The sequence below is a fragment of the Stenella coeruleoalba genome (genome assembly GCF_951394435.1).
Source record: "Stenella coeruleoalba genome assembly, chromosome: 11".
NCBI classification, from domain to species: domain Eukaryota; kingdom Metazoa; phylum Chordata; class Mammalia; order Artiodactyla; family Delphinidae; genus Stenella; species Stenella coeruleoalba.
The window spans coordinates 25,113,174-25,128,568 of NC_137157.1; the positions used below are offsets into that span (position 1 = coordinate 25,113,174).

Here is a 15,395-nt window from a genome sequence, read left to right on the forward strand (position 1 = left end):
TGCCTAGCTCTAAAGAAGTATTATTATTATTACTGTTAGTTTATTTTAATCCTGCTATTTGCCTTGCTGGTCAATTAAGTTAAAGATTTGATTTCAACCAACAGTCCTTCAAAGAATATACCATGTTCTTAAAGCGTACAAGCTCTTGGTAAGTCTAAAAGAAATCATACTTTTTCTTCATGGGAATTTATATCTGTGGGTGAACTGAGTGTATCCAATTACAGTCCAGATAGACAACATTCCCCAAAAAGCTCCTGCAAACAAGAAGTTTGCAGAAGCAAGAAGGTTAAGAGTGGACTTCTCTCCTCCGGTCATTGTTAAATAATTATAGAGGGGTGAGGATAACACATTTTTCCTCAGAAATAACCAGCATCCCTGTAGCACTTTTTGGTTCACAAAGTACTTTTCACATCATGGGACTCAAATTGGCTATTTCTTTCCCCTACTCTTCCTTCCTCTTGAACTCCAGTAATATTTTCAGTTTGCAAAAGGTGCAGTCAGAAATGTCAACAGAAAAGCCCATACCAAATAGCTAGCTTGACGCCAGCAGGTCCTTAAAGGTCAAGCTGAAGGTAATTTCCTCACCGTCACGCTCTGCTTCTGACCTAATGAAAAGAGGCGGGTCCCAGAGTAGGCCAAGGACCTAGTGGCTCCCGGCTTTCCTGTAAATAAAAAATTGCTAGTGCTGGTCTCCACACACTATCCCAGGACACAGTTCACAGCCCTTTCTCCTAGTATTTGTCCAACTGGGCCGGAATGAGGTGGGAAAAACTTGAAAGGCATTGAGTCTGAGAGAATCTGTCTAAATCTTCATTTGCACGTGGGGGACAAACAGAGCTTTCTATCTCCTAATAGGAGAATCTGCAAATCCATTTTCATTGAATTGTAGAGAGAGTTGTCGAGAAAATCAAACACAAACTGCTTCAGATAACATGTGCTAGATATTGCTACTGTGAATTCATTTAGAATTGGTCTAGGACTTTAGGTTTGGACATTATAAAACCCCATTCCTAGGGCTTCCCTGGTGGCGCAGTGGTTGAGAGTCCGCCTGCCGATGCAGGGGACACGGGTTCGTGCCCCGGTCCAGGAAGATCCCGCATGCCGCAAAGCGGCTGGGCCTGTGAGCCATGGCCACTGAGCCTGAGCGTCCGGAGCCTGTGCTCCGCAACGGGAGAGGCCACAGCAGTGAGAGGCCCGTGTACCGCAAAAAAAAAAAAAAAAAAAAAATTCCTCTTTCTCCACTTCCACAAAGATTGGAATAATAAGAATCAGCCCTAAGGTGAGTCAGATTCCCAAATTTGTATGGATATTGGTGGTCAATTCCTCTCAAACGACCGGGTTTCAATAACTTTAATTCAGGGTTCCTTAGGAAAGCTAGTTGTCACTTACCTCTCCTATTCTTTTCAAGTGCTGTGGTTATTCACAAGACAAAGTGGACCAGAAAGAGGACAGATCTGGATATCTACTCTGAAGAAAGTATAAGCAATTATCTCCCTATCAGTCTATCATCAGTAGGCACTTCCCATACATTATCTGTGCTTGGAAATTGCAACAAGGCTGTAAGAAAGGTATGAGTATCCACACTTGATAGAAGCAGCAGCTAAGGTGCACTGAGTTTACTCGGGTAGGCCTAAGAGAAAGAGCTGGGTGGAGTCAGAGGCAGGATTCAAACCTGCCTGTTCCCAAAGGCCAGGGTCTTTCCACAGTGCCATTCGTGCTGCCCCTACGATGACACGCATCAAAGGACCTGACTCAGTCTTTTATATAATGTGGTAACCACGTGTGATTGCATAATGTTAGAATAATGCAAGAATTAAACCAACCTGCATGGTGTTCACTTGGAAGAACAGTATATTTTATACCCACATCCCCTTAGATGTCTAATATTGATTCTGTCTCTGTTGATGGCAACTCCATTCTTTATTTCCTGGGCTCTTTATCTCATACCCCACATCCAAACCACCAGCCAGTCATGTAGTCTCTACTTTCCAGATATATCTAGAATTTGAGCGCCTCTCACCACTTCCACTACTATCCCGAGACCCCATAAGCTCTTGCCTCTCGATGGCTGTAACCTCCCAACAGGCCTCCCGACTTGACCCTCAACCTCTTCTATAGTCTCTTCTCAGCTCAGCAGTCAGAGTGATTCATTTAATGATCTTTATTCCACTGAGTAAATGACCTACAGGGCCCTTGTTGTCTCTTTGACCTTGGCTGTCACTCCCCTCCGTTCACTGTGCTTAAGCTCCACTGGTTTCCTTGCTGTTTCTCAAACACACCAAGTATCTTCCCTCCTTAGAGCGCTTTCTCCATGAGCTTACACTTACATAACACTTACTGTGCTCCTGATGCTGTCCAAAGGGCGGGACATATGCTAACTAACTCCCCTAACAATTCCACAAGGTAGGTGCTATTCTTACCATCTCTTTTGAAAGAGGGGGAAATTGAGGGGTGAGGATGAAGGAGCATAATGAGAGTCCATGCTCTTAATCACAAGCCTGTAAAACTGATGGCTTGCAATCACACACCACCATTTTCAATCCCTGGTTTTCTGAGCTCTTTATCTTTTTCATCCATCAGAAGTTGGATTTGTACATGTCTTTTAGATGTGAATTTGCACGCATTTGCTGTGCAATCCAGCAACATTTTCCCTCTCATTTGGGTACAGAGCCTTTGTTTAGTCATTCTGCTATTTTTATTTTGCACAACGAAGACATTCACCAGCTTCTACTTATTTTTCCTGGTTGGTACACCATATTGGTTTAGTTCGGGAACTTTATAATACCTTCCTAAGCATAGCTGGTTCTCTTCTTCTCCTTTATGGTCATCACCAGCCCTTCATTAATCAATAGGGGGATTAATACATATGGAAATATAGAAGTATAACAACTTCTAGAGACCACTGATTCTCTTTACGTGTGCTATGAATTACCCAAGAGATGAAGTAAGAGCAGATGTCTGCTATTAGCAGTTGGCTTAGAGGAAAGAGAACTTCCAGTTTTTCTATGAGTGAAAAAGTGCCAGAACCTATGGATAAAGGTGTTTATTGCAGATAGACTTTGAGGATAAAGGGAATGAGAGTAGGGATGAGGAAGGGAGTGAATTTAAATAGAAGAATTGAAGAGGGGGAAATGTGACAAGAAAGAGGTGAGCAGAATCTTAAGGGTGGGGATGAGTGCTGAGCATAAATTTAAGAAAATCTCCTGCAAATCTTTAGTATTAGCCATCCAAATTGCAAATACATCAACCCAACAGATTGTTATCAATTTTTCACCAACCTTGCTTTTCTACCTGTCAGAATGAACCTAATGCCTGTGAAAAAACTTCAGTAATCTGGAAAAGTATAGTATCAATGTTGTAGGTTTTTATTAATATTTTCTCTTTTATACGCTTTAATATATTTTTTTTCTCCTGTTCATCTTTGTGTTTATGGTCACTAGAAGTGAAAACACAGGCTAATGAGTAATGATTAGCACCTGGTAGCTCCCATTTACTGAATTCATCCCGTATTCTAGGCATCCTGCTTGGTTGTTTATGTACAACCTCATTGAATCCTCATGAAAGCCTTAAGAGGTGGAACTGTTATTCCCATTTTATGGAAGGAAACTGAGGCTCAGAGATGCTAAGGGATTAAAATGTAGGCTCCATGAAAACAATGGTTTTTATCTTTTTTTGTTGTTCTTTTAAAAAAAAATTGCCCTCTCTCCAGCACCCAGAACCGTGCCTGACACACAGTAGGCAGAAATATATTTTGAATGTTAAATGAACTTGCTTACATATCTGTAAGTACCAAATCAAGATTCAAAATCAGATTTGTCCACTCCAAAGTCTGCATTCCTGATCATCTGCTACAGTGCTGCTGGGACATTTGGGTCTTAAATGTGACTCGTTGAGATTACGGAGGCTTATGTCAATATTTAAATGGGCAGGACTTCCCTGGTGCACAGTGGTTGAGAATCCGCCTGCCAATGCAGGGGACACGGGTTCAAGCCCTGGTCCAGGAAGATCCCACATGCCGCGGAGCAATTAAGCCCGTGTGCCACAACTACTGAGCCTGTGCTCTGGAGCCCCGGAGCCACAACTACTGAGCCCATGTGCCACAACTACTGAAGCCCGCTCACCTAGAGCCCATGCCCCACAACAAGAGAAGCCACCGCAACAAGAAGCCCGTGCACCGAAACGAAGAGTAGCCCCCACTCACTGCAATTAGAGAAAGCCCGCGTGCAGCAACGAAGACCCAACACAGCCAAAAATAAATTAATTAAAACAAAAGTATTTAAACGGGCAACCTGAGATAGGATGTTTTGTCCCATTGTTCTTGTTGTGAGCACACCCTTTTATATAAACTCCTGAATACCTTTTTCCCTCAAATGAAAACATCATTGCTATTTTTTTCATTGTAAAAATTACATAAGCTCATTGAGAAATTTGAATGATACAAAAAATATATATAAAAATCTGGACAAGGATTAGCGTGAGGCAAGTGAGGTACTTGCCTTGGGTGCAAAATTTAAGGGGGAGGCAAAAACTCAGCAATCAGAATAAGCAACATTTTAATTCACTATTGTAAGAAATTAAAATTAATGCAAAAAAATCCATGATGAATAAAATATCAAAATTTTAAATAAAGACAAGATCAGTGGGCTGGGACGAAGGTGTGGCAAGTAAGGCGCTCACTCTCAGGGTCATACAAGTACAGAAGCAGATCCATGGTTCCGATTTCATGAGGTTTGCTTTGCTTATCACTAGAAGTAAAGGTTGATTACAAAAAATTTTTTAAATCCTAATTAGAATGAGGGGAAAAAAATCTAGAAATGCTTACTAACCAATTCAGCTGTGAGGTCATGGTTTTCTGCATGTGTTCTATAGTTTGAAAGTATCCGATATTGAGAAAAGATTCAAGAAATGGGAAGCCTGATTTTTTTTAATGTCTACTGGGGAGGTCCATTTGCTCTCAAGTTTTCAGTTCCACAGAACCAATCCTTTCAAATCGGTGGAATCTCCAAGAGACCTGCATTTTGAGCAAGACGAGATCGTGAAAATAAAACCAGAACACTTTCCAGTCTCCTGTTTGTGAAGTTTATGTTTAATCAAGGTTGAACGTTCCGATCTTTGTGCTCAGCTTCATATGAGAAGGAATTGAAAACTGGCACAATCCTTCAGACAAAAGAACTTGAAGTTGCTTGTTTAACGAATTAGTAATGAGAAAAGGGCTTGTTGCACATGATAATTTTATATACAATCACTATTTTAACACATTATTTTCGTATATTAGAAATTCTGTTAAACTTTTTCGCTTGGGCAGGAAAAATTTATGAACACAGCATGAAAATCTACCAAAAGTCTACTTTTTCATCCCGAATGAAGAATCGTTCATACCTGGGCCAAATGGGAATCTTCGCTGACACAGGTGGTACCTCAACTGAAAAACCGGGGCTAGATCCCACTCTTAGTCTCAGATTTACAGAAGGTAAGGCTAAATTACTGTTTGATTAAGAATATTGTTTTGAATATTTACTGTTAATGTTAGGTTTGGGGGCTTTTCTGGAGGTGAGAAAAACGAAGTATGCAGTCTCATAATATGGTAGCAGGTCTTTGTAAATGGGGGTTGAGAGTTGGGAGAAAATCTATTTTAAATAAGAAAACATACCTTTTCCAAGAAATAGACTTGGGCTTCCCTGGTGGTCCAGTGGTTAAGACTCCATGCTTCCACTGCAGGGGGCGCGGGTTCCATCCCTGGTCAGGGAAGTTCAGCAGCTGCGAAAAGAAATAGACTATGACTCATTTTCGTGGCTCTAAGGAAGAAGGTCACAGCCAAAATGATACAGTATTAGAGCTATTAGCTCTGCCTTTTACACTCAGTTCTACCTTTTACACTCATCTCATTTCAGATGTAGAAATACAGAAACTTTCTAAAGTGGAGCCTTGACTGTTCAGGCCGTGAAACTCTTACGTCCAGAATTGAGAAGCTCATAGAATTAAGCAAGTTTGCCTGTTGTTGAAAAAATCATAACCTGTTTTAATGTTCTTTGAAGTCAACCTGTTAAAATAGTACAAGCTATTCATTATTGCTCTATGAATGAGGGCAATCTGGTCATCAAAATGTCATGGGCGTTTCTTACTCATCAGATCAAGAAGTGTCTATAAATGAGATTGATAGCAGTTTGAAGCTAGTGAGGTTAAAGTGGTTAATGGTACGATGATGGAGTCATAAAATCTTCCCCCAAATGTGTCTTGTCCAAATTTTTAAATTGAAAATTAAAAGGAAGGAAGGATGAACACACATGGAGTGCCCAGCATTTGCTGTGGTAACTAAAAAAAAAAATTTCTTTGGCTCCCAAAATCCATGTACTTTCCCAAATTGTGGAAAACAAAAAAATCTTCAGAGAACAAGAAAATCACTTAGGAAAGGACTTTGAATTCAATAATTAATGTAGAAGAAGGAAGCCATGTTAACTTATTTAGAAGCTCTTGGAGGTGCATATTCTGCACTGTAATTGTATGAAAAATAGGCAAATGCTGGGCAACACGGTGATACCAGGGACTATACCTTTCTGCCACTTGTTAGCTGTGCAGTCTTGGGCGAGCATCTTGACATCTCTGAGCTTCAGGACCTCACATACAGAATGGGGATAGTAATAAGAACCTTACTGGGGTTATTAATAGAATTAAATTATATATTTTAAAAGTCTAGTGAAGTTCCTGGAATATAGGCATAAAATAAATGGTAGCTAATATTATTAAAGTAATTTTTCAGTGGTTACGAAAAGGTTTATCTGAAGGTATTTTTTTTAAGTCAGATACATACTGTATGCAATAATTTAATTACATACCTTTTATTTTATACAACATCTTTGAGGGATAATGAATCAAACCTAAGTCTATTTCAATTTTCTTTAAAGGTGCAGACACAAAAAGGACTGTCCATGAATTTATTAAAGACCACAGAGACAGATTTATGCTCGAGGTAGTTAAAATAATTTCTTTCTCCCATTAGCCAAATAGAAGACTTCCTGCATATACCTGCCAAATTTTCACCTGGACATTTTATTTTTCCATTTCATGCCCCAGATACATTGCCTTTCCTACCTTGAAGATCTAGCCTCTTCTAAACCCACTTCATTCGGGGCTTTTGTTCTCATCATTCCACCAACACCACTTCCATTGCCAAATTCAAATGGTCATTTCACAGTCTTCCCTCTACTCACTTCCAGCAGGTATTGGCCCAGGTGATCACCCTCCCTTGAAACACTTTCTTCAGCTGGTTTCTGGGCCTCTCTATGTCTTGGTTCTTCCATGGCACTGGCAGCTCACTCCTTCATAATTTTCTTGTTCCTCTTCACCCTGATCTCCAAATGCTGGAATGACCAGGGCTCACACCTCACCCCACGCTCTATCTACCCTTCTCCAGGCTGGAGGCTTTAAATTCTACTGCCCTGTTAACAGCTTCCAAGTTTACTTCTCTAGCCTGATCTTCTTTCCTGAACTCCAGACTCACAAACGCAACTCCAGACTCAACAACTGTAATCGTAGTTCTTAACATCTCTACTTAGATGCTCCATAGGCATCTCAAACTTTGCATTGCCAGAGCTGCCCCTGCTATACCCTTCCTGCCCCTGCAGATTGGAATCTCAGGCAGTGCTCCCTATCTCTGTAAACAGCAATTCCATTTTTCCAGTTGTTTATGCCCAAAATATTGGAGTTATCCTCAACTCCTCCTTCTTACAGCCCACACCCAAATATCCTTTGGAATATATTTTTTTCCAACTATATCTGTAATCACACTATTTTTCATGACCTCCTCTGCTGCCACTGTGGTCCGTGTTGCCAGTAGCTCTCGCATGAATTACGTTAGACCTTCTGAACACAGGTCTCGCACGTTTGCTCTCTGAACTCAGCCTGTCCTCCACACCTGCCCCTCCTTTGCTGAAAACCTCTGGTGACTTTTCTGGTCCCCAGCTCACTCGCTCTCTGACCTCATTCCTACCACTCTCTACTCTGTCACTCTGCTCCAGCCACACTGGCCTCCTTGCTGTTCCTGGGACACACCAATCATGCTCTTGCCTCAGGACTTTTGCACAGGAGGCTTTTCCTTCTGGGAGGAACACTTCTCCCTCAGATATCTGCATGCTTTGCGTCCTACTTCCTTCCAGTCTCTGTTTAACGTTCACCATATCAGTGAGGCTTTCCTGGGCTAAACCCCTGCCCTTGCCCACTGGACCACTTGTTCTCCTTTAATCGACACCCTTGCTCTACTAGAATGAATACTTCGTAAAAGCAATGCTGTTTATTTTGGTCACTGCTCTATCAGTACCACTTAAAACAGACCTAGGGGGCTTCCCTGGTGGCACAGTGGTTGAGAGTCCACCTGCCAATGCAGGGCACACGGGTTCGTGCCCTGGTCCGGGAAGATCCCACATGCCGCGGAGCGGCTGCGCCCATGAGCCATGGCTGCTGAGCCTGTGCTCCAGAACGGGAGAGGCCACAACAGTGAGAGGCCCGCGTACTCCAAAAAAAAAAAAAAAAAAAAAAACAGACCTGGCACACACCAGGCACTCAGTAACTACTTGGCAAACAAAGTAATAAATGAAATATCTTGGGGTTTTAAACTTGGAGTATCTAACTTTTGGTTGTTGTTTCTTTAAAGTTATCTCATTTCCATATTCTAATCCATTTATATTATAATATATGTGGCTTTGTTTATACTTTATTTTTCATGCATGGCATTAAAAACCCAAGTGGATTCTTATATTATGTACTAAAAAAAAAAAAAAGCAGCTAGCTATCAAGGTTGTATTTGGGGATCTAAACAGGATGCTCTGAGGCTGGTTAAGCACCCCCCCACCCTCCTACCCCCTTGGAGGAATCACTGGAACCTGACTCTCCCATGGTACTTCCTACAGGAAAGCTTTTGTGGCTACAGACAGCCCAATTTCCCAAGGCCCAGAAAGTATTGGAGGGACACTGAATAATACTAAGTAGACTTGCTCTTTGGAGCGATATGGACCACCACCCCCTTTTTTTAGGATAGAGCCTGAGGGGATACGTAGCTATTTTGATCTGCAGAACCATTTTGGAACAACATTGAACCTCTTTATAAAAGTGAAAGAAAGGCATGAGTCCCCGTTCTAACTATCCTGAAAATAAAATCCCTACATGCAATGAAGGCTGTAGCCCCAAGATTGGGCATACTGTTATTTCTAATACAAGTGATCACAGACCAGGCCAGTTATTTTTCCCTTTGTTGTGAGACCATGGAAATGTGCTAGAAATGTGGAATCATGTTCTTGATGCACTTCTGTTTTCAATATTCCTAGTATGCTCTGTCAACCAAAAGAAACACAATTCAGAAGTTTGAAAAACACACAATAATGAAGGAAAGACAATTCATGAAAGCAGAAAAAAAGCTCGAAGAAGACGCAATGGCCTTTGAAGAGTTCCTTCGAGAAAACGACCAGAGATCTGTAGATGCTCTTAAAATGTTCGTTTTTTCACTCTGGCCAGATCGCCTTTTTCCCTCCTTCTTTCTTCTTTTTAGTTTCTCAGAACACAGCCCAATACAAAGCAAACTAACAAATCTGTTTCTTTTCAGGGCAGCACAAGAAACTATAAACAAACTCCAAATGACAGCAGAGCTGAAGAAGGCGAGTATGGAGGTACAGTTGATGAAAAGGTGAGGCCGGGCACCGTCTTCTCCTCATCAAGTGTCCTTGCCCCACTGAAACCTACTTGTGCCTGGCAAGACCTCAGTGGGACTAATCCTTATCAGTTGATGATTTCATAAGTATTATCACATTTTAAAAATAAGTAATCTGTCGATCAAGGATTATCTCTACCTGGGTGCCAGGACACAGTGACCTCTGGCTGAAACATTTCTCTAACTTGTCATTACAGAAACCAAGAAATTAGTTGAAAAGAAGTAAAGTAATGTTAGGGGTAAACAATAAATTATTTTCTAAGTGTCCTTTTATCTTCATTCTAAGGCACTGTTCTTCCCCCATTTTACCATCTCTGAAATTGGGGTGCTTTTATATTTTTACAGTCATCTTACAATTATAATTGGGAGTATTTTTTATATTTATACTTACACTTGGTTGAAACTAACTTGGTTGATATTAAAAACTGGATTTATGTACCAATTTTTCTTAAGTCAATCTCCCAAGGCAGTAGAAATAAAAGCAAAAAATAAACAAATTGGACATAGGCAAACTTACAAGCTTTTGTAAAGCCAAAGGAAACAATAGACAAGATGAAAAGACAGCCTACAGACTGGGAGAAAATATTTGCAAATGATGCAACGGACAAGGGCTAAATTTCCAAAAAAATACAAACAGCTCAAATAAGACAATAACCAAAATACAACCCAATCGAAAAACGGGCAGAAGATCTAAAGAGACATTTCTCCAAAGAAGACATACAGATGGGGACTTCCCTGGCGGTCCAGTGGTTAAGACTCTGCGTTCCCAATGCAGGGGGCATGGGTTCGATCCCTGGTTGGGGAGCTAAGATCCCACATGCTGCCCGGTGCAGCCTAAAAACAAAACAAAACAAAAAAACCCACAGATGGCCAACAGGCATATGAAAAGATGCTCAACATCTCTAATTCTTAGAGAAATGCAAATCAAAACTACAGTGAGGTACCATCTCACAATGGTCATAATGGCCATCATTAAAAAGTCTACAAGTAGGGCTTCCCTGGTGGCGCAGTGGTTGAGAGTCTGCCTGCCGATGCAGGGGACACGAGTTCGTGCCCCGGTCCGGGAAGATCCCACATGCCGCGGAGCGGCTGGGCCCGTGAGCCATGGCCGCTAAGCCTGTGCGTCTGGAGCCTGTGCTCCGCAACGGGAGAGGCCACAACAGTGAGAGGCCCGCGTACTGCAAAAAAAAAAAAAAAAGAAAAAAGCCTACAAGTAACAAATGCTGACGAGGATGAGGAGAAAAAGGAACCCTCCAACACAGTTGATAGAAAGGTAAATTGGTGTAGCCACAATGGAAAACAGTACAGAGGTTCCTCAAAAAACTAAAAATAGAGTTACCATATGATACAGTAATCCTACTCCTGGGCATAAATCCAGAGAAAACCATAATTCGAAAAGATACACACACCCGATGTTCATTGCAGCACTATTGACAGTAGCCAAGACATGGCAACAACCTAAATGTCCATTGACAGATGACTGGATAAAGAAGCTGTGGTACATATACACAATGGAATACCACTCAGCCATAAAAAGGAATGAAATAATGCCATTTGCAGCAGCATGGATGGACCTAGAGATTATCATACTAAGTGGAGTAAGTCAGAAAGAGAAAGACAAATACCATATGTCACTTATATGTGGAATCTAAAATATGACGTGAATGAACTTATCTACAAAACAGAAACAGACTAACAGACATAGAGAACAGGTTTGTGGTTACCAAGGTGGGGGGAGGGGGGAGGAGGAGGGAAGGATTGGAAGTTTGGGATTAGCAGATGCAAACTATTCTGTATAGAATGGATAAACAACAAGGTCCTACTGTATAGCACAGGGAACTATATTCAATATCCTGTGATAAAACATAATGGAAAAGAATATGAAAAATAATGTATCTGTATATATGTAATCGAATCACTTTGCTGTACAGTAGAAATTAACAAATTGTAAACTATACTTCAATAAAATAAAATTTTTCAAAAAAGAGTAAAAAACTAGGATTTATAATGACAAAAATTACAGGAGCAGGAGTTGGGATAAAATTATTCTAATACCAGCTACTCTTTTTAAACCTTGGATATTTTCTTCTATGGTCAAGTGGATGTCAACTTGATCTAATTTTAAATATCTCAAGAAGCTTCCTTCTGTCACATCCTTAAACAGAAATTTCACGATCCAGGAGACACTTGGTCTTGGTATCGAGTCATGCTAAAACTTGTTTTTTCTTTTTGAGGACTCAGTGTTTCTCTCTTTTCTAAAACTAAGTCCTAGACTTACATCCCAGACTTTTTTGGGAGGAAGACAATAGCTTGTCTGAAACACAGCAAATGAACTGGATGACAGTTTCTTGGAAACTATTGCTACTAACAAAATGTGTGTTTCAAACGCATTCTGGCTTCAGCAGCCTCTTTCGTCAGGAGCCTAAGGTTGAAAGTGCTCCAAGTTGAAGAATCCTGTCCTACCTTCCTTCCCTCCATGATGTAATTAGAAGATTCTCTTTATAGAACTAGAGTACCAGCCTCTATGTTTGCATAAAGTACAGTAACTATACACAATTGCCACCCAGTTAAACCTTCCAAACAGCCTGGCCATAGAGAACTTGCTTGTCGTTTATGTGTCTTGTCACACTAAGAAGGTGCAAAAGGTCATGAAAAACAGGCTGCTAACAGAGCAGAGAGATGCAAGCATCTGCTATATATTTCCTCTTCTCTTTTTGGGCTCAGGATGACCCACAGAGGCCCTCTGCTGAAGGGAGGGCTGGACATCTGTTTACACAGAGAAAGGGAGCTTATTCTGAAGCTTTTGCTTGGAAGCTGTGCAGTTGTAGCCATTTTAATCCTGTTCTTTGTAGAACATCAGAGAGGCTTTCAGTCTAAAAATACTGTGGTGGTAGAATGAGGGGTTCCCAACATCTTTTGACGGCTGATACATGAGCCCGCCATTTATTGACTCTTGAATATCACTCCCAGCAGGACTTAAGGGAGGTTCTGAGCAAAAGAAGTACTGAGGCTGAAGATAGAGGAGTAATATTGATAAGGGTATTGACAAGGGTATGGATAAGGCAGGCTCTGAAGGATAAGAGTGGAGCTCCCTTTCACAAGGACCTTCATTGTTATTTTCAACATTCCTTCTGGGTCCATTTTGTAACATGGTTTTATGGGAAAGCAATGCGAGGCTGGGGGAAGGCTTTCTGTCCAAGTCACCGGGTATTGTTGAGAGTGTGAGCATCTGAGTCAGACAGACCCAGGTTTGTGTGCTGACTTTGCTCATTTACCACACAGATGACTTCGCAAGTCATTTATTTCTTTTTCCAAAAGATAGGAATAACAATATGTATTATTATTATTATCATCAGTATTATCCTGTACTGAGGATGAAATCATACATGCAATGTGCCCTGCATATTACCCGGTCCATAGATGCTCGCTGAGTGTTAGTTTCCCTTCTTCTTCTTACATAAGTGCCATCTTTTGCTGTCTTCTAATTTCTCCCTATATCTGAAATTTAACACAATATTTCCCTCAGAAATAAGGAGAGTAAATCTATTGTTACCAAGCAAGGGCTCACTGCCTGATGCACATAGCACCCAATACTATGGCACGGGCTTTTGAGAAATGAAAGAGCTTTACTGCGAGGTTGACTGACAAGGAGGCAGGAGGCAGGGCTAAAATCTGTCTCCCTGATCCAGGGTTTGGGGCGAAATGTGAGGGGTTGGGGGAATAAGCTGATTGGCTAGTCTTAAGTCAGTCCACATAAGCTACTCGAGCTGCTAGAAGCCAGATTTTCCTCATTTAAGGACTCTTCTCTTTGTAAAGGGCTCTGGTGGCAACATTTCTATTCTTTAAGTTCGTAGACTGAAGATTCTTTGTTCTGGGGTCATCCTGGAGACATGGGTTCCTGTCTAGCACATGCATGGTGCCGTCTTTAAAATAACTCAAAGTTTGATGAATCAACAACCTATTTGAGGCAAACCAGTTTAAGCTGGTCAATGTTGTTGTTGTTGTTGTTTTTAATATTTATTTATTTATTTTTGGCTGCGTTGGGTCTTTGCTGCTGTGCGCGTGGCTTTCTCTAGTTGGGTTGAGCGGGGGCTACTCTTCGTTGTGGTGCGCAGGCTTCTCATTGCGGTGGCTTCTCTTGTGGCGGAGCATGGGCTCTAGGTGGGTGGGCTTCAGCAGTTGTGGCACGCGGGCTCAGTAGTTGTGGCTCACGGGCTCTAGAGCGCAGGCTCAGTAGTTGTGGTGCACGGGCTTAGTTGCTCCACGGCATGTGGGATCTTCCCGGATCAGGGCTCGAACCCATGTCCCCTGCATTGGCAGGCGGGTTCTTAACCACTGCGTCACCAGGGAAGCCCCTGGTCAATGTTTTACATGCTGTTTCAGTTTCCTTTGTCTTTGTACACCTCCTCAGTCTTGAGGGAAAGAGGGCAAGACCGCCCTACCTGCTCCCTGCTGATTAAAGGGCTTAGATTTTTATAAGAGGAATGAAATTGTTTTGCACTTAAATGTAACTACTTATGAGTCCCACCTTGAACTCCTACGTCTTGGCAATCATCATGCGAGCTGGGGAGGCCTTTTTAAAATAAAATGCAGACAATAAGTACAAAATTTGATGAGTAAAAGGATTAACTCTAAGATACACAGAACTATAACTCCTAATTTTAACAGTCCTTCAAAAATGGACCTTATTTCTTTGGGAATGCAAGAAAATATGTTATTTTGAGTGATTGAATTTGGATTTATATAGGCCTGATCTGGACTCAGGTTGAAGCTGTCTGCATTTCTCTTCCTGGCCAGGTGGAGCCTTAGCTCTCCTGTTTCTTTTGGAGAAGTAATTTAAGGTCAGTTAAGGGTTCACAAGTGTAATGAGCGTGGGGAAATCAGTAGTGGGTTTCCCTCCCGTGTTAGGACAGTTGGGTCCTCCTGTTTCCTCCAGTCCATGGAGAGTGTGCCCTGTTTGGGAATTGTCCATTCCACTCAGGTTGCAGCTGATTCTCAGGGTGTTGATTTTTCCAAGTTTTAAGGAGGACCCAATCCCCTGAGATTATGCAGTGCAGGGGAATGTCTGTGGGAAACATTTATGGACTAGAAACATATTTAGATATAGCAGATAAAGTAACACCTAGAGACTGTACACATTCTATAGTATCTAATTCTTTTATAGTATGATCATTTTCAAGACTACAATAATACTTAGTCTTCAGGAAGTGTCTCCCATATAACATTTCATAAGGGCTCAACTGGAACTTACTTCTAGGGGCTACCCTTACCCTAAGCAGGGAAACTGGTATAAGACCTTAGCCCAAGTTAAGTGGATTTCCTTACATATTAATGCAATTGTCTTTAAAGGTACGATTCATCTTTTCAGTCTTTCCCGTAGACTGAGGTCTCCATGAAGCATGTAACTTCCATGGTATTGTGAGGGTTGCAGACACCCCTTGAGTTACCTCTGTTGTCATTTAATTGAATGAAGCAACCCCAAACGAGGGATAATTTCTTTCAGTAAGGCCTCTGTTACCTTGGAAGCTTTGTCTGTCCAACGTGGAAAAGCTTCGACCCATCCTGTGAAGGTGTCCACAAATACCAGCATATATTAAAGTCTATTTGCCAGTCATTTCCTGGTTCTGTCTGTCGGGTTTGCACCCCTTTTATTACTGTGGGTGGCCCGGTTTTAGTATTTTTCTGGCGCAGATCCTGC

General features: G+C 41.5%; 1 protein-coding gene across 1 annotated transcript in view; it reads left to right on the forward strand.

Moving 5' to 3' along the window:
- The window catches only part of CCDC38 (coiled-coil domain containing 38), a 41,412-nt gene that overhangs the window by 1,597 nt on the left and 24,420 nt on the right, over positions 1–15,395 (forward strand). Inside the window, 4 exon segments of the mRNA XM_079936549.1 lie at positions 5,306–5,470; positions 6,903–6,967; positions 9,318–9,481; positions 9,593–9,673. Coding sequence (XP_079792675.1) covers positions 5,326–5,470; positions 6,903–6,967; positions 9,318–9,481; positions 9,593–9,673 — 455 coding nt within the window. The 5' untranslated portion in view covers positions 5,306–5,325.